The 21,363-nt window shown below is 31.2% G+C and overlaps 1 protein-coding gene across 2 annotated transcripts in view; it reads right to left on the bottom strand.

Moving 5' to 3' along the window:
• LOC127727880 (neural proliferation differentiation and control protein 1-like) overlaps nucleotides 1–21,363 on the bottom strand; it is a 39,923-nt gene that overhangs the window by 14,227 nt on the left and 4,333 nt on the right. The window contains exons 2-4 of one of the 2 annotated variants that reach the window (XM_052235034.1): nucleotides 4,404–4,535; nucleotides 2,396–2,608; nucleotides 970–1,036 (exon numbers count right to left, since the gene is read on the bottom strand). In XM_052235034.1, coding sequence (XP_052090994.1) covers nucleotides 970–1,036; nucleotides 2,396–2,608; nucleotides 4,404–4,535 — 412 coding nt within the window. The remainder of the gene's footprint in view (nucleotides 1–969; nucleotides 1,037–2,395; nucleotides 2,609–4,403; nucleotides 4,536–21,363) is intronic. The other variant, XM_052235035.1, reaches the window with a different exon arrangement.

The raw sequence follows: 21,363 nt of genomic DNA, 5'->3' as shown, positions 1-21,363 counted from the left end.
ATATTCCTTTCTATACTATCTTTTGATTGTAAGTAGCTTCTGTCCAAGTTTGGTAAAAATCCAGGATAGTTTATGAATCTAATAAATGTTTTAAAAACTTAAACTGCAGACTGTATGTAATGTTAACTGGAAGAAAAACTAAGTCCATTTATAAGTAAAATACGGAAAAAATGAAACAAAATTTTAACAAAATTTCCTTCTAGATACTAGCTTTTAATCATAAACAAGCTTCTGTCCAATTTTGGTACAAATCCAGGATAGTTTTAGAAAGTTATTAAAATTTGAAAAACTTTAACCAGAGAGTGAATGTAATGTTAACTGGCAGAAAAACTAAGTCCATTTATAAGTAAAATACGGAAAAAATGGAATTTTTTTTTTACAAAATTTACTTCTGGATACTATCTTATGATCATAAACAAGCTTCTGTCCAAGTTTGGTAGAAATCCAGGATAGTTTAAGAAAGTTGTTAAAATTTTAAAAACTTTAACCACAGAGTGAATGTAATGTTAACTGGCAGAAAAACTAAGTCCATTTATAAGTAAAATACGGAAAAAATGGAATTTTTTTTTTACAAAATTTACTTTGGAATATTATCTTATGATCATAAACAAGCTTCTGTCCAAGTTTGGTAGACATTCAGGATAGTTTAAGAAAGTTATTAAAATTTCAAAAACTTTAACCACAAAGTGAATATTTGTGGACGCCGCCGACGACGACGTAATGTAGGATCGCTATGTCTCGCTTTTTCGACAAAAGTCGAAGGCTTAACAAAAACCAACAGCTTGATTTATAGACAAACAAATAAAAGAAAAACGAATATGATATAATATCAAAACTTTGACCATTACAGATCTTTGTGCAAAACTTCTAGCAGTACTTCAAAAACAAGGTGTGCAATGATTGTCATTTAGACAACTGTCCATCTACCATCAAAATGACAAAAAAAGCATCTATTGTTAAAACCCTTACCTGTACCAACATACACCTGCCATTATAAGGCCCACAAAACCAGCCAAACTGCATACTGCTACAATCACTGTAAATGAAAAAAAATATTTCTGTCAAAAAATAATTTTATTTGTACTGTGACAAAGAATTATGATCAGGATTATTCATTTAATGTAAAGTTGTTGTCTATAACATTCAACAGGCCATCATGCTCCTTCATAGAAAACAAAATACAGTCAAAACTGCTATAAAAGTCATCTCTACTAATAGATAACCAGTCTTGTCAGGTTTTCCTCTTCTTGTCCAACTGTATGTACTACCATATAGCGGGTTATTTTCGCGGGTGTAAAATTTCGTGATTTAGGAGCAACAAAGTATACAAAAAATTTTGGCGGTTTTTATTTTGGCGGATTCTTTAATCCCTATTAAATATTTTGGCGGATACCGAAATTAGTTGCAGTTAAAAAGTTGTAAAAATTGACAAGAGATAGAGAGATAAGATAAATAATAGTGTATTTAAGTGTCACATATTGATCTATAATAAAAGTATCTATTGTTATGGTTAAATGATTGTTTTACCTGCATGACGTCTTTATATTTATTGATTATATTTTGATACAGTTAATCAATACGATTCAATAGAATACCGGTACTTAGATATTTGTCACAGGTGTACAAACCTCTTGTAAATGTTACGGTTGATTAGTTACGAAATTGACCGGACCTTTGATGTACTAATTAGATCATAAAATTATCATGAGTGATTTGCGACTCTTATATAATTTGACATTAATTAATAAGGATAAAATACCTGACAGAGTACCTTACACTCTAATATTATTAATTATTTTATTATGTAACCAATTAACTACTTAACACCTGACAGCCTGGGAACAATGGCCTTTCGCATTTATGTTGGTTAAATTAACATAAACCATTATTGATTCGACGAACGGGAAAAATAGATAGTTTATAAAGTGCTTTAGCTATTAGAATGTACTGAACGTATGCATAAATTTTCGTGGAATTTAATTTCGCGATTTCCCCTTACCCGCCAAAATAAGCGAAAATAAACACCCCGTGAAAATAACATGCTATACGGTAATACCTAATTGAAGCTCAATTCACAGGTCACTTCTCTTATATGGTCAGTATTTTAGTCCTGCGGATCACATTCATATACAGGTTTGACTAAAGTCATGTGCAGGATGATGAAACAAGAGTTTACACAATAAGATGCTTCACCTGCTGAAAATATGATCTTTTAAAAGAACAATGAACATTGGAAATTATATCTATAATATTTTCGATGTATGATTTGACCTTACAAAAAAATTATATATGACCACTGGAGAATGTTAGATAAACATATACTAAACATTGTTGATATGAATAATTAAAAGGAGATGCTGGGTATGAGACAATAGTCCACTTTGCCAATACTTACATATAAAATATAGATCTGTGCCAGCAGTTAATGAACTATTGTCCGTGTGTTTATTCTGAACCTGAGGTAGTGGAGGGGCTGGTGTTTCATTTTGTTGTGTAGTTTTGGCTGTTGTTGACTTTGAAGTTTTTTCACTATCATCTGGCTGGATAGCATCTTTTTCTATAGACTGTAATCTTTTGTCTTCCCCAACAACTTCTTGCCAGTCTGATGCTGAAGTAGAAAACATCTTTTATCAATAAAATCTTGTCAATAACACTCTTTACTTTCACAACTTTCTTGAATTAAATATAGTGAGGTTCTGGGTCAATTTCCCATGAATGTATTTCAATCACAGGGTCAAATCCCAAAGATATCAAAAGCTACTAGAAATTGAATTCTGTCAGAACAATCTTTTTTACATGTTTTTTCGAAAATTATGTATCCCAATTAAGTTTCTGTCTATTTGATGGTCTACTTAACATTTGGCATTAAACAAATTTTGTGTACATCAATTTGTACAGAATATTTTTATTCACCAATTAATATCTATAAATACATTTCATGTAAAAGAGGATATCTGAGTGATTGTAAATAAATCAGACTTTTAATGGACATTAAATCAAATATTGAATCCAGGCCTTGCAGCCATAAAAATTTCGAGCACAAATATCGTACTCAGACTCAGAATTTAACCAATCAAAATACTGTATTTGGTGTTTCTAGCACAAATTTTGTACTCAGAGTACTGAGTAAAGTTTTATGACCGAGAGCCCTTACCTCAACTGAACAGCTTATTACATGAATAAGACTTTAACATGTACAGTGTATTCTTATATATTCTCAGCATTATTTTCAAAAACATTTTACCAGGCCAAACCATTTTTGTTTTACTTTAATATGGTGGCTATACAAAACAACTGATGGAAATTTTGAATATATTTATATTTTCTCTTCTTCAGTATAACTATCTGTGAACTTCACCTATAACACAAAAGTGTACTACAAAAAAAAATGAAATGTTTACCAAACAGAAACACAATCCATTAAACAATTTGACATAATGCCTTTTACTTAGGAGTGGTGTTTACAATAGATGGATATGTACCTTTTCAAACTACATAAGGTTAACAATATTTCTTACATTTACTTTTTAATTCAACATTACCATTTACTGTTGAACATCAATAACATGAATACAACACAAAACTATATTTAGTTCAATCAAAATGCAATTACGGGAAGGAAAAATCTGACTTTTATATCCCAATTAAACATTTTTAAAAAGGTTACATGAAAATTGAATGTGAAACGGACAATAACTATGACATTATGTAAAAATACGCCAAACATATGCAGATTGGTGGAAATAATGGGACAGTCAGCATAGAAATAGAAATTTGTATAAGCAGCGGAACTGTTACATGTAATGAGCATGTAAAAACACCTAATTAATGCCTGACCATTGAAACCAACAAATCAATTACAATTCAATGGCCATAGAAAAGAATAACAGGTCAAATATAGGTAATGATCAATGGCCATAGAAAGGAATAACAGTCCTAATACAGGTAATGGTCAATGGCCATAATAAATGTAAATAATAAGCCAAATTTGAAGTTGATTTTAACAAAGGGATTGATGAAGCAGTCAATGACCTAAAAAGTCACTCTGACATCTAAAGGTTATTAACTTTCTCCAATTGATGTCAGAGTGATTTAAAACCAATTATATCTTAGTACATATAAGCCCTTCATGATCATGATTCTTAGCATTTAAGATTTATATATAATATAATATTATTTCAATTACATAGCAGTTTATTAATTCAAAATAAATTTACTTTAGTACAAAATAGTTTTTTCAAGGGTGGAGGTAAAATTCTTAATATTTGATAAAACATCTTTCCTTTTCCTGAAATTATCTGCCTTCTGGTCCGAAGTTGATGAAATTATTTAAACATAATGTAATGTATGCATAACTGAAATAAAATTGTAATCAAGTAAATTCATTAAATATCTAAACTTACCATGTTTACGAGGCTCATGTAATTTCTTTTGAAATCGTTGTTTTAAAATATTGTTCCGATTATCATTGGGCTCGTGTCTGGCCAGGAAACGAAGTTTTCTTATTAGTTCTGCATATTCATTATAATCTTCTGCTGCAAAATAAAAATGTTATATTGAAAAATATATACCTCATACATGTACATGTATATTTTATAGAATAGAATGCTGTTCTTTGTAAAGGAGAAGGTCATAAGGGCTTATTTTGGCCTAAAATTTGAAGTTCGTCTGATGAATGATTTTAAACATTATTTAAACACTTTAAAAGTGTCTTCTTCAGTCGATTTAATTAGTTTATGTAAAAGATTTGAACTGATATGGTCATTACAATAATGCCTAAATTGAAGCTTAAATGTGAAAAATCTATCAAATATGCCACAAAACGTCTTTTTTCAGTTGGTTTTTGTCTAAAATGGAAGTGGTTGCATTCGTGATCAATCTCAGTCATTATATATGTTATGTATTATCATCAAATACAACATATATCTAAATATTAAGACTGAACACAAGTGGGTCACTTCCATTTTAGACAAAAACGCTCTAAAAATAAGCACAAATGCTAAAATTGTGAAGATTTCCGTAATTTGGCACGAATTTATGATGCTAGTACCTGATGCATGTACATTAATGTATTGTTAAAAACAGCTCATATTTATTTAACAAAAGTATTCAAGTTTCTACTTTCCACATGTTCCAATAAATAGCAAAAAGTTTACATTTTTAACAAATTTTTGAAATGCTATATTTTGGGGCCAAAAAGGGGCCTACTCCTTTATTAAAACAAAATGAAAGCAAGTGACCATTATCACATTTTGCCTGAAGACAGGAAGCTGTTCTTGCTTAAATATAAAATATGACGATCACTTGCTTTCATTTTTTTGTATAAATTTAAAAAATCAGAACATTCAATTCTTATATCTAAAGATTTTCTAAATAAAAATAAATATGTTAGTAACATTGTGAATCTGAAAGTAAAATTTTAAACCAAAAACTTGGACAGCAATTGTCTTGTGAGATGAAAGTAGTATCATTCCACATGAAATCAATTATAATTGACTAATATAGATGAAACTAGTATTGAAAGATGTAAAAATAAATGGGCAGATGATGCCCCCGCTTGCATATTACGTTATAAAGAGACATAACTCAAGAAATGTAAAAGTGACGCTACCCAAATTTGTACTTAATCTGTGTTTTGTGGTAATAAGCATTGTGTATAAGTTTCATAACATTAAGTTGAGGCAAACTTAAGTGAGAGAACGGAAACGAAAAATTCAGCAATTTTTCCATTTGTAAAGGGGCATAGCTCTAGAACGGTAAAAGTGACTCCACCAAAATTTGAAATTGATCTGTGCTTTGTTGTAATTAGCATTGTGCATAAGTTTCATAACATTTGGTTGAGGCAAATTAAAGTAAGAGAACAGAATCAAATATTTCAGCAATTTTTCCATTTGTAAAGGGACATAACTCTAGAACGGTAAAAGTGACGCCACCAAAATTTGAACTTGACCTGTGCTTTGTGGTAATTAGCATTGTGCATAAGTTTCATAACATTTGGTTGAGGCAAACTATAGAAAGAGAACAGAAACGAATATTTTAGCAATTTATTCATTTGTAAAGGGGCATCTAGAACATTATAAGTGACGCCACCAAAATTCAAACTTGATCTGTGTTTAGTGGTAATTAGCATTGTGTATAAGTTTGGTTGAGGCAAACTAAAGTTAGAGAACGGAAACCAATTTTGGAACGTACGGACGGACAAGGGTAAAACTTAATGCCCCCTCTGCTACGGTGGGGGCATAAAAACAGCTACATGTAAATTTTGAAAAATGTACATGTAAACATAACAAATATTGCTGTTTTAATTTATTCAAACTTTTTGATTTTTACATGAATAATCTGTATCTTTGTAAAACTTTGTCACATTTACTGGAGCAGTCATAGAAATTGGGGTTTGGCACTTACAGGACCCAATTGATGATTCTTCAAATTTTTCTTAGGAATGTATTACAAAATTAACAAAAATCGACAGGACAAAATATATTTTTCAGGACAGGTCCTATCGGTCCTGTGCTAATTTCGAGGACTGGCAGAGGTTTGTAAAATTTCTATGCTGTTTGTTTCATGTAAAAAATAACCAATCATTTTTTTAACAAAATAACAGTTATAGCTATAGGTTGTAGTAGAAATAGGAATGCATATATATACATTTGTATTTGACCAATGATAATTCATGCAATGTACATCAAGTTAAAACATCATCTCTTATGCCATTCATTAACTGGTAGATCAAATTATCCTATAATCATGTTTACAACTGAAGCCTGAAAAATGGTTTTACATCAAAGTATATTGACTACTGACTAGTATAGTCTATAATGTATAGGGGGAGGGTTGAGATCTCACAAAACATGTTTAACCCCGCCGCATGTATGCGCCTGTCCCAAGTCAGGAACCTCTGGCCTTTGTAAGTTTTGTATGTTTTTTTAATTTTGGTTCATTTGTATGTTTCGGAGTTTAGTGTGACGTCCATTTTCGCTGAACTAGTATACATTATTGTTTAAGGGCCAGCTGAAGCTCGCCTCCGGGTGTGGAATTTTCTCGCTTTGTTGAAACCCCATTGGTGGCCTTCGGCTGTTTTCTGGTCTTTGGTCGGGTAAAAATGTTGTCTCTTTGACACATTCCTGTTTCCATTCTCAATTCTATAAATTATGATTACAATGAAAATGATGTATAACTGCCATTACTATATGTATGTCAATGCTGTATATGGGTGTATCATACCAAGTGTATACTTATTTTTCATTGATCACCTACAATGTAAACCATTGGAATCTGATTTTTAAAATGGTTTTACAAGCTTTATAGTTCCTAATAAGATCGATCAATCTAATTAAAATTAGATCTTTGTAACATATATATCAGAAAGGGGCGGCAATATCAATATCTTCAAGCAAAACAAATCAAAGTACTGAAGTACTGAACATCGGATGACCGCAAGTTCTTGTGGATGGTCACAAGCACTTGTCTCGGTAAAAAAAATTACATCTGTATACCTGAAAGTGAGGTTAATGTACAGAGATATATTTTTTTCTGAGACAAGTTTGTGCGTGGATAATGAATAAATGACAGGGAAATCAACGTCACCGTAATAACTATTATATTGTAGTGATACAAATCAGTATACTCTGGTTTGTTGTTATATATATATATATATTATACATCCATTTGTATATCATTCTATTTTACTATTCTAATAAAAGTGCAGTGCAAGTGCATGGTGGACACTCTTCTGTAATAATATGATTTTTCTAATAGATTGGACTATAGCAGGAATTCATATTTTCCCACAAAACGTTCTTGAGATATTCTTCCCCATGCCTTAACACAATTTTTCTGTATGTGTGCATAGATATTTTAATGATTTTTTACTTATATATATATTTCTAAAGACAAAACATTTTCATATTATTACATGTATTAATTTATGATCTAAACAAAAATATTTTATGAGTATTCATTTAAGAAATGAATTTATAACAAGCGATAAGGAATGTTATTTTGCACTCGATAATGTCCTCGTATTTATAGAACGGTAACCAGTCAAACACGAAAATTACGCAAGTAGTAATCTTGTCGGCAACAATACATCGGAATGCCCTCACTGTCATCGCGATGTAAAAAAGTGTGGAAAATTGATTACTTTCATGAATTTCTAAGTCCAAGGACCATAATTCTGAACAAAATCATGAGACCGGAACAAAATTCAAACTTGATCTGTAACTTGTCATAAAAAAATATATACCAATTATCAAATCAATATTTTCAAGCATGACAAAAAAAAGTGCAGAAAACTGATTATTTGAGTGAATTTTGTAAGTCCAAGGACCATAACTCTGCACAAAATCATCAGACCGGAACAAAATTCGAATTTGATCTGTAACTTGTCATGATAAAATAATACACCAAATATCAATTCAATATCTTCAAGCACAAAGAAAAAAAAGTGTGGAAAACTGATTTGCCGGACTGACGGATGGACAGACAGACAGACTGACGGAGTGCAAACCTAAAGTCCCCTTGTTGGTATAGGACTAACAAGCACACATGGCAATACATAGTCTCCTACCGGTTTAAAATGCATTGAATTGCAACAAAATGCATAAAAAATCTGATAACTTGCATGTATTTTCTAAGTCCAAGGACCACTACTTTGCAAAAAAATTATCTGAATGGACAAAATTCGAAAATGAGCTATTATACCTTATCATGGTTAAACAATATAACAAATATCAAATCAATATCTTCAAGCAAAACCAAAAAAAGTGTGGAAAATTTATTACTTTCATGAATTTCTAAGTTCAAGGACCATAATTCTGTACAAAATCATTAGACCGGAACAAATTCAAACTTGATCTGTAACTGTTCATATTAAAACTATATACCAAACATCAATCAATATCTCCAAGCACTAAGAAAAAGTGTGGAAAACTGATTTGCCGGACCGAAGGAGATGGACAGACAGACAGAAGGAGTGCAAACCTAAAGTCCCCTTCGATTTTGTCGGTAGAGGACTAATTAGACTGCGCACAATGAAATATATTTGTCCATTAGAAAATTTAGTTTTCAACAGTTCATTTCTTTGCCATATGGTAAAAATATTTCTCCTTTCTTAAAGACATAAACGACTACTGAGATGTTTTCATTTTTAGTGTGCTTGTACGTGTTATTGGGTTGATGTTGCATACTCATTACCCAGTGTCTAATTTCATTCATCTGATCAGTTTAAATGACATGCAAACAGTTATCCAGTATCATGAGTATACAGAGGGTGCTCTGAATGTTAATCATATAACAGAAGTAGACGGAAATAGATTTATTGCACAGGAAATCAATGGGAAGATTTGTCACAGAAGACATTTTCATTTAATTTATTATCATTCCATTAGTTACAATTCAATAGATATCTACTATTAATGCCAAGACTTATCTTTTTCTGGAGCTAGTAAGGAGTGATGAAAGCCACACTTTCAAGATTTTATGGAACCTTATTGAAAGTGCTTCAAGATTAAGAGCTAATTTTGATGTACAGAAGTACATTTGTTCTTTGTATGCAACATTTACATGTCATTCATTTAATTGTATCTTATTAATACAGCTCTATCGATCTGTCGTAGTTAATATCTCAGTAGTTATGAAAGCATGAATAAGTCTTCTGTTCAAAATTGAAAGAAAACATCCCATGAATACCTGAATTACATGCAATGATACGGAGATCAATCATAGATTCTAATCTTTTATTCTATTAGAATGTCAGCCAAGATGAAATTCAATTTTATTGAAAACCAAAAATAGCTGCAAATCTGTCCTGTAGGCAAAACATAGCCAAAGTTCTTATTCTGTGTATAAACGGAAATAAGCAATAGGCCATATATATTTACTTTTCATTTTAAAATTGCACAGTGTTTACATTTGCAAGTTCTATTGGAAAACTAAACAGGAGGAAACAGATTCATTTAAATAAATCACATCAACATTTATGAAGATGATTGGCTTACAGGAAATATATTTTCATTTAATCTAACCATTAAATGGCAATAAATGTATGTTGGTAAACTTTCAATAAATCTAGGTTTTATTTGTGTTTATTGCTACAGTAAAATCAAGTCAAGACTTGAAGTTGTCCTGATACATGTATGTGTGCATACTGTATAACATAGTCTACATTTATACATGTATTTTACACAAGGAGAATGTCTACTCTTACTTTTGCTGTGAGTTGAAGCACCAGCTAATTGTTAAAGACCTTCCTGTAATTGTAAGAACAGTACAATGATTTCCTATAAAATTATGTACAGTTTTGATTAATGGTTGTTGTTTGTTGCTGTATATCTTATTTGTTTTTCGTTCAATATTTTGTACATATTCAGGCCGTTAGTTTTCTCGTTTGAATTGCTTAACCATTGTCATTTCCGGGCCTTTTATAGCTTAGGCCATGCAAAAATGATTGTTTCCCCTAACCCTCCTGGATCTGTTTTTACCCTCCGGGTCAATTCTTTTTTTATTTTCTTTTTTTTTTTTTGCAAATGGAAAAAAAGTGTTGCTCTGGGTTCTTTTGACAATTTTCAATGAATCATGAAACATCCATCCAATTTAGTCTATTTCCAATTTAATTTATAACAGAGAGAAACCATAACATCCATAACATCCGGGTCTTGGTCATTAACCTAAATGTTCACATGGTACATTAATAAATGTTCAATAGAACAAATCATTTTTCTATTTTGCTTCAGGTGATCCCAAAAAATTTACAATTAAAAGACACAAGTTGTAGGAAAACAAAAAATAAGGTAACATGATGGCATTGCAACAGTTGCTCTTTAAAAGATACTGACAAAAAAACAAAAGTATTCTGCGTCATTATGTACACAAAGCGTTAAGAGTTATTACAAAAATGACATTTGATATGCATAATGGACTTCATTGTGTTCAACTAATATTTTTATGGTATCTACACTGTATGTATACCCAGAAAACCTGATAATCTGTTTATTGTACTATTTCTGGTCTATTCCCTAGACAGTTTAATACTTGATTGCCCTTAAAAAGTAAGTATGATAAGTTCTACTCCCATATTGTGACTTTGTTGATAACTTCTCCTGACATATTTTGATGTAGCTGATAAGTTAATCTACTTACATCTCAAAGTCTCAAAGCTTCAATAGTAGTGACTGAGCATCTAGTGATTTAGGAATAGGAAAGTACAATAAATCATAATTATTTCCCATTATTTGAGCCTGTAATCATAGTACCAGTCCACAAATGTGCATTTAACAACCAGATTTACAAAGAATAGCATATAATTTGTAAAATCAATACCAACGTCCATGCATTCTAACTTATTAAATATAAAAAGCCAAGAATAACGTTAACTCTTTGGATATATGTTTGTCATCATCAGTACCATCTTTGTCACAAATACAACTTTACAAACATGAATTCATATTGACCGATATCTAGAAATCGAAAAGTATCTTCACTTGCAAGATACAAAATAAAGGAAATTATTGACTTCATTTCACGGCTTTCATATATGACGTCAAGAATGTCCTAGAAATGGTTGTCCTTGTTTAAAAAAACATATCAATTTGCACATAAAAAGATTTTTAAGATATAGAGGACTATTTTCTATGGTTAGAATGAATCAATGAAGTGGCTTAGTTAATGAAATCTATCAGCTGTTAATTGATAACAGTGTTTACTTACACCACAGCAAGATGTTCAGAATGGTGATCAATAAACCCATCTATATATTCCCTAGACTCCTAGATTTCTGAATGGAAATTGAATTTGTCATGCTCCTCATGTCCAGATTTTAAATAGTATTGAAAGGTAGCGGTTGTAAATTTGAAAGTCAAATATCTTTGTATTTCTTATGCTGTTGGGTTATTGTCTCATTGGCCTTTCATCTCATATCTCCTTTCAGTCATTTCTAAGCATTATTTCTATCATAACTTTACAGTTGTATAAAATTTCCAAAAGCAGTTTGAATCACTTACATAAAAGAAATCTATCTGTAAACAGTATGTCAAACTAGTTTGCTGTGATTATTTTTGTATCTAATTACGTCTTGGAAAAAGTTTGAGGTTAACAAATATTATTTGTCATCATTCAGGGTTCTCATTAAGGCAAATCCATGAGTCCTGGACTAATGAAAATCTCTATGGACACATCATTTTTAAAACTGGCGAGTCCAAAGATGCATCAAGATAATGAAATGTTATATTACTGAGCACATATATCATCATTTATAACAAAAGTTTGGAATAAGCTAAATTTAATGTCATTTCCTTCAGCTTTTTTTTGTCATGGAGACTTAAATAATAAATTATATACATGTATAATAAAACTTATTTTCACACTGTTGGACTCGCCATGGCAAAAAATGTTAAGTCCCAGGAATCACCTTAAAAAATCCTTCACGAGAACCCTGGTCATGCTTATGTTTGTGTAAATAGAAAAAGTGTTAAGCTGTGAAATATCTGTTCTGAGGAGGTTCAATTTCAGATTGGAGGACAGAAATGTAATGGACTTGACATCCCTCTTTATTTTGCATCATCAAAATTCATGTCATGCTTGTTTTAACTGTACAAAATGTGAACAATTGTCATATATTCTATACTGAAGATATCAGACTGTTTCTTAATGTAAAAGACTTGAAGATAAATAATCAGTAGCCATACAATAAAGTCCAGGTTACATGTTTCACATCTGTTAATAAAGATATTCCGTTACTGAATAAATCACCAAAGCATACAAAAAAGATATACATGTATATATGTAACAACATCACTTATATTAGCATATAAATAAACTGCTTTGCTGAGCGCAGCTGGATACGCCCGCAGAGGTCTAACCCTGAACAGTTGGGGCAAAAATGGACACAATATTCAAGCTTGATACAGGTCTGAATTTGGATTGTAATTAAATATTTGACATACATCTATTATAGGTTTCTGAATAAATGTAGTCAAAGAACTTGAAGTTGGTTATATGAATTGAATTTATATTCAATTAAAGATTTCTTGCTGTTGTGCAATACACTGTGCTGTTGCGCAATACTTAGTAAATCTGTTGTCAGACTATAAACAAATAAAATTTATAAAATTCTAAAGGGAGCTTACATCAATAGATATAAACAGTTCACCAAAGTTTCATACGAATTGTTGAAAGCATTTTTGAGTTTTTGTCTGAAAACTGGAAAATCCCCCCTTTTTTAATGAATAAAACCCATAATTCGGAAATGTAAAATCTTAAATTTATAAAAATTCTAAAGGGAGCTTACATCAATAGATATCAACAATTCATCAAAGTTTCATGAGAACTGCTGAAAGCATTTTTGAGTTATTGTCCGAAAACTGGAAAATCCCCCTTTTTTTTATGAATAAAACCCCATAACTCGGAAACGTAAAATCTAAAATTTATAAAAATCCAAAGGGAGCTCATGTCAATAGATATAAACAATTAACCAAAATTTCTTGCAAGTTGGTGAAAGCATTCTTGAGTTATAGTCCGAAAACTGGAAAATCCCCCTTTTTTTAATGAATAAAACCCCATAACTCGGAAACGTAAAATCTAAAATTTATAAAAAACGAAAGGGAGCTCACGTCAATAGATATAAACAATTAACCAAAGTTTTAAGCAAATTGGTTAAAGCGTTGCTGAAAGCATTTTTGAGTTATTGTCCGAAAACTGGAAAATACCCCTTTTTTTATGAATAAAACCCCATAACTCGGAAACGTAAAATCTAAAATTTATAAAAATCCAAAGGGTGCTCATGTCAATAGATATAAACAATTAACCAAAATTTCTTGCAAGTTGGTGAAAGCATTCTTGAGTTATTGTCCGAAAACTGGAAAAATCCCCCTTTTTGTCTAGCCTTCGACTTTTGTCGAAAAAGCGAGACATAGCGATCCTACATTCCGTCGGCGTCGTCGTCGTCGTCGTCGGCGGCGTCCACAAATATTCACTCTGTGGTTAAAGTTTTTGAAATTTTAATAACTTTCTTAAACTATCCTGGATTTCTACCAAACTTGGACAGAAGCTTGTTTATGATCATAAGATAATATTCAAAAGTAAATTTTGTAAAAAAAAAATTCCATTTTTTCAGTATTTTACTTATAAATGGACTTAGTTTTTCTGCCAGGAAACATTACATTCACTCTGTGGTTAAAGTTTTTGAAATTTTAATAACTTTCATAAACTATCCTGGATTTCTACCAAACTTGGACAGAAGCTTTTTTATGATCATAAGATAATATTCAAAAGTAAATTTTGTAAAAAAAAAAATCCATTTTTTCAGTATTTTACTTATAAATGGACTTAGTTTTTCTGCCAGGAAACATTACATTCACTCTGTGGTTAAAGTTTTTAAAATTTTAACAACTTTCTTAAACTATCCTGGATTTGTACCAAACTTGGACAGAAGCTTGTTTATGATTAAAAGCTAGTATTTAGAAGGAAATTTTGTTCCATTTTTTCCGTATTTTACTTATAAATGGACTTAGTTTTTCTTCCAGTTAACATTACATACAGTCTGCAGTTTAAGTTTTTAAAACATTTATTAGATTCATAAACTATCCTGGATTTTTACCAAACTTGGACAGAAGCTACTTACAATCAAAAGATAGTATAGAGAGGAATATTTTTATTAATTTTTTTCCTCATTTTTGTTGAGCCTGTGATTAACAGCAAAAAGTAGGCGAGACACTGGGTTCCGCGGAACCCTTACGAATTTTTTTAATGAATAAAACCCCATAACTCGGAAACGTAAAATCTAAAATTTATAAAAAACGAAAGGGAGCTCACGTCAATAGATATAATAAACAATTCACCAAAGTTTTAATCAAATTGGTTAAAGCGTTTTTGAGTTAATGTCCGACATGTTGACGACAGACGGAAGGACAGACGGACGGACAGACAGACAGACGGACGTACAACGGTATACCATAATACGTCCCGTAAATGGGCGTATAAAAATATAAACAAGTAAATGGTAAGTACTATATGGCACGAGATATCAGCAGTATTAAAATTTGATCTGTAAAACTCTTCAATATTCTATTGTACATGTACAGTTGCTGGACAGTATAGTCACAAAGCATAACAAATATTAAAACAAAGATATGGGTATACCAAAATCTGTATCATACATTTTATATTTTACATTTACTACTGCTTAGACATACAGCCGTCTGTCTGTCTGTTGATCTTGGTACAATCCACTTCGTGTTAAAATGGTTAAAATCAGAGATTTTGACTGTAAGTGTAAATTTTCAGTCTGAAATTAAAGTTACCAGTATACATGTGCAAATCATGCCTGGGGGAAACACTAAAATGTATACATGTATATATACAATAACATTACATGCATTTTTTCTAAGCAGAAGTAGACCTTCTTGTTTCACCTACTGTAGTTGTTCTATTTCAAAACCAATAACTCCTGATTTCAAAGCTTTTCTGTGAAACCCTGTTCATACTGTCCACCCACGTAATATAAATTATAGCAAAATCAATGAACAAATTCTCCCTTAACCATTTACAAATTCCATTGGTGAAACAAATAACTTATGATTACATGATAATACAATTAGATCTGCTGACTTTATGATCAGTCTACACAATGTACTGTATACAATATATAGTAACACAGTAAAACCTATGATCTAATATAAGACCAAATGATTACTACATTAAATAATACAAAACAAAACATCAGATTCAATTAATTAATTCAATTGTCAATAGTAGTGAAATTCAAAGTTGTAAATGGAATTCATCTTATAAAATTCAAAAAGACAAAAGATATATATACAGAGAAGTGAATATGTTTATTATCCACATTAAAACTAAAAGCATACAGAAAACTTGTCTTTCATCATTTTTAGTTGAAACCTAAAGTTACATATGCACCAGCTTATTCGTATTTCAGAAACCTCTCAATTATATATGGGACCAACATGTAATATATACATGTACAAACATAATAAATGCTTATGGTTTATGACCCCTTCTGTAGGCCTCTGTATTAAAAAAATTTCAAAGTGCAATAAATTGCTTCGCTGAGCGCAGCTGGATACGACTGCAGATGTCCAACCCTGAAAAGTTGGGGCCAAAATGGACACAATATTCACGCTTGATACAGGTCTGAATTTGGATTGTAATTAAATTTTTGACACATGCACATAATAGGTTTCTGACACAGAATAACTGTAGTCAAAGAACTTCGAATTGGTTATATGATTTGAATTTATATATTTAATATTTTGCTTTTGAACAATACACTATGCTGTTGCAAAATTGAACCCCCCTCCCCCCCAAAAAAAAAAATTTTTTACCCCGTTTTTTGCTTTTGTGCAATACACTATGCTGTTGAATATTAACCCCCAAAAAAAATATTTGAAGACATTTTCTTTTAATTTCTGAAATGAGAAAAATTGTCCCCCGCCCCCCCCCCCCCCCTCCAATTTTGTACACCTTCCCCCTTTCCCTTTTTCCCCAAAAAAATCTTTCCCTCAAGATATGGTCAGTATCTCAATTCAAATTTCCAATGGAGTTTGCAACCATAACTACCCTTTTACATACATCATAAAAGTTTTAAAATATAAAATGACATACTTAGTCATGGCTAAAATTAATATTAATTAATAGTAACTGCTAAAAATAAATTGACAGCTAATCACCTCAAGACAATCATCATTTCTTAATACATAATTTACAAGCAGTGTAAGGGAGGTAATCAAACAGTGTTCTTTAAATTGATTTGGATTACCTCCCTAACACTGCTTTTAAATTGTCTCAATTGTCCTTTAACCAGAAAAACCTTTGTTTTCCCCTTTTTTTGCCCCTAATTCCTAAATGGTTTGAGCCATAACCCCCCAAAGTCAATCCTAACCATCCCTTTGTAGTATGGAAACTTGTTGTATAATTTCAGAGAGATTCGTACACTTTAACACAAGTTTTTGTCTGGAAACTACAAAAATGCTTATTTGGGCCCCTTTTTTGGCCCCTTATTCCTAAACAGTTGGGACCATAACCCCCAAAATCAATCCTAACCTTCCTTTAGTGGTTATAAACCTTGTGTTAAAATCTTATTGATTTCTATTTACTTTTACTAAAGTTATTATCCGGAAATCATCTGTCTTCGGACGATGCTGACGAGGACGACATTATACCAATATACGACCAAAATTTTTTTTATTTTTGCAGTCGTATAAAAATATCAAACAGCAAAGATACATGTACTGAACTACAAGCTATAAAGAGACTGCATAGCTCACCTACATGTATATGGATGTGCATCTTCAACAATGGACACTCTCCAACATTGTAGACAAGAAATTAATTCACGAATAAAATCTCTTATTGTTTATCTTGTATTGTTGATATTTTTTTTTCTTCTGCAGTTTCTCTCTTATCTTCTCTAGTTTTTGACAAAAACCTCAAAAAAGGTTACGGTAAAATCGTTATTTATGCCCTATAACTTCTAGAGGAAGTCAAATGATGATATTGCCAGTATTGACTACATTTTATGATGTAATTTATAGATCTTGTCTTGTTGATCATGTTTGTTTTTTATTGTTTATATTCCATTGTAATTTTCAAGATACATGTACATGTATGTAACAGGAAAAAAAACACAAAAAACTGGTAAAAATGATCATAACAGGGCAATTATTCGGATTTCCAATAAGGATTTGTCCATGGAAATTTATGCAGTGGGATATCCAGTGAAGGAAAACAAAAGAAAATTACCTCTTCTTATGATAGAGTTGAGAAAGTCAATAATAAAACAATGCAGGTGATGATACTGATCAAAAGTTATTTCCAAATAATAATTGTTCATTTTAAACAAATTAATTGTTAAACTGTGTTATTAGAAATATACATGCAAATATATATACACGATGTTCTATGTTCAGTATTTATTGAGATAATTGCATAAGAAGCTTGTGAAACTGAAATTTAATAAAATGCTTCGCTGGGGCGCAGCTTGATACGACCGCAGAGGTCGAACCCTGAACAGTTGGGGCAAGTATGGACACAACATTCAAGCTTGATACAGCTCTGAATTTGGATTGTTATTAAATATTTGACACAGCATAGGTTTCTGACACAGAAAGAATGTGGTCTAAGAACTTGAATTTTTTTAATTTACCTATTATGGTCCAATGTCCAAAATAAAAATACATGGTTAGATTCAGCATATCAAAGAACCCCATATATTCAATTTTTGTTAAAATCAAACAAAGTTTAATTTTGGACCCCAACTTGGACAAACTTGAAAACTGGGCCCATAATCAAAAATCTAAACATATGTTTAGATTCAGCATATCAAAGAACCCCAAGAAATCAATTTTTGCTAAAATCAAACTAAGTTTAATTTTGGACCCTTTGGACCTTAATGTAGACCAATTTAAAAAACAGGACTTAAAATTAAAAATCTAAATACACGGTTAGATTTGGAATATCAAAGAACCCCAATAATTCAATTTTTGATGAAATCAAACAAAGTTTAATTTTGGACCCTTTTGACCTCAATATGAACCAATTTGATAGCGGGGCCCACAAATAAAAAATCTAAATTCATGGTTAGATTCAGCATATCAAAGAACCCCATATATTCAATTTTTGTTGAAATCAAAAAAAGTTTAATTTTGGACCCCAACTTGGACCAACTTGAAAACTGGGCCCATAATCAAAAATCTAAACACATGTTTAGATCAGCATATCAAAGAACCCCAAGAATTCAATTTTTGTTAAAATCAAACTAAGTTTAATTTTGGACCCTTTGGACCTCAATGAAGACCAATTTAAAAAACGGGACCCAAATTAAATATCTAAAAACACGGTTAGATTTGGCATATCAAAGAACCCCAATAATTCAATTTTTGATGAAATCAAACAAAGTTTAATTTTGGACCCTTTTGACCTCAATATGAACCAATTTGATAGCGGGGCCTACAAATAAAAAATCTAAATACATGGTTAGATTCAGCATATCAAAGAACCTCATATATTCAATTTTTGTTGAAATCAAACAAAGTTTAATTTTGGACCCCAATTTGGACCAACTTGAAAACTGGGCCCATAATCAAAAATCTAAATACATGTTTAGATTCAGCATATCAAAGAACCCCATATATTCAATTTTTGTTGAAATCAAACAAAGTTTAAATACTGGACCCTATCTTGGACCAACTTGAAAACTGGGCCCATAATCAAAAATCTAAACACATGTTTAGATTCAGCATATCAAAGAACCCCTAGAATTCAATTTTTGTTAAAATCAAACTAAGTTTAATTTTGGACCCTTTGGACCTTAATGTAGACCAATTTAAAAAACAGGACCCAAAATTAAAAATCTAAATACACGGTTAGATTTGGAATATCAAAGAGCCCCAATAATTCAATTTTAGATGAAATCAAACAAAGTTTAATTTTGGACCCTTTTGACCTCAATATGAACCAATTTGATAACCGGGTCCACAAATAAAAAATCTAAATACATGGTTAGATTCAGCATATCAAAGAACCCCATATATTCAATTTTTGTTGAAATCAAACAAAGTTTAATTTTGGACCCCAATTTGGACCAACTTGAAAACTGGGCCAAAAATCAAAAATCTAAATACATGTTTAGATTCAGCATATCAAAGAACCTCATATATTCAATTTTTGCTAAAATCAAACAAAGTTTAATTTTGGACCCTTTGGACCTTAATGTAGACTATTTTGAAAACTGGACCCAAAATTAAAAATCTAAATACACTGTTAGATTCGGCATAACAAATAAATAAATGTGATCAAAGATTTTACAAATCTAATGTGCCATACTGTGCAATTAAAGATTACTTCTTGAAATTTTTCAATATTTGAAATTTGAAAAAAAAATAATATTTGAAGAATAATTCTTTTTAATTTCTGAAATCTGAAATGAGAAAAAATTGACCCCCCACAATTTCTTTTTATCCCCCCCCCCCCTTTTTTCCCCAAATAATTCTTTCCCTCAAGATATGGTCATAATCTCAATTCAAATTTCCAATGGAGTTGGCAACCATAATTACCCATTTAATTTTACCATAGTGCTAACTTAATCTATTTTATAAAAGAATTAAAAATATAGTGTCAAATCTTTCATATAGATTTTTTTGTAAAATAAAATGATGCAACATTTGCAGATATTTTTACTGGTCTTCCTTTATAAATATGCATTTCTTTAAACATAATTTAAAAGCAGTGTAAGGGAAGTAACCAAAACGTTGTATTTGGATTACCTCCCTTACACTGTTTTAAATTATCTTTATTGTTCATTAACCATTACTTTATACATAATTTAAAAGCAGTGTAAGGGAGATAATTTCAATGATGTATTTGATTTATCTCCCTTACACTGCTTTAAATTATGTTTTGTACTAAAGTATTTGTCCATTAACCAGGACAACCTTGTTTTTCCCCCTTTTTTGCCCCTAATTCCTAAACGGTTTGAGCCATAACCCCCCAAAGCAAATCCTAACCATCCCTTTGTGGTATGGAAACTTGTAGTATAATTTCAGAGAGATCCATACACTGTTCCAAAGTTATTGTCTGGAAACTAGAAAATGCTTATTTTTGGCCCCTTTTTGGCCCCTAATTCCTTAACTGTTGGTACCATAACCCCCAAAATCAATCCCAACCTTCCTTTTGTGGTATTTAACCTTATGGTAAAATTTCAAAAAGATCCATTCACTTAAACTAAAGTTAGAGTGCGAAAACCAATGTGTATTCGGACGACTACGCAGGACGACGACGACGACGCCGGAGACGACGCCAACGTCATACCAATATACGACCACAAAAATTTTTTTGCGGTCGTATAAAAACTGCCAATCTTTGTTGCATATTGATAAAAAAAATTGTAAAAAATCATGAACATACAAAATCTAAAGATCTTTTGTGTCACCAATTTTCGGAGTGTTCCACAAAGTCCTTAGCATGTTACAAGTTCCTAAAGTATACTTATTTTTTCACACCTAAGTTATCGAGCTCACCAGTCTGCTCTTGTCACATGTTCATTCAATAGAGAAATATTGTCTTTTTGTGATTAGGCCAATTAAAATTAATTGATAGATTTTCATCCCCGCCCGCCCCTCTGAAATCGTCCCTCCCCGAATTTTTTTATTTCTGTTACCGGTAACCGCTGATAATTTCGTTTCATTCAAAACTTTTTGTTTCATATTTCGGTTTTCGTATTTCTTTGAGTAATATAAGTCGACATATTCTTCTGCTCAATGATGACAAAATTATCTTCTGAGAATAAAGATTGATTACTAGAAGGGCATGAAATATTCGGGTTACGAGTAATAGGCGGTGTCCAAGAACGCT

This window comes from Mytilus californianus, unplaced genomic scaffold (genome assembly GCF_021869535.1).
Source record: "Mytilus californianus isolate M0D057914Y unplaced genomic scaffold, xbMytCali1.0.p SCAF_2, whole genome shotgun sequence".
In the NCBI taxonomy this organism is placed as follows: Eukaryota; Metazoa; Mollusca; class Bivalvia; order Mytilida; family Mytilidae; genus Mytilus; species Mytilus californianus.
Note: the sequence above shows the minus strand (reverse complement) of the source record. Positions and strands in the feature narration are given on the sequence as shown.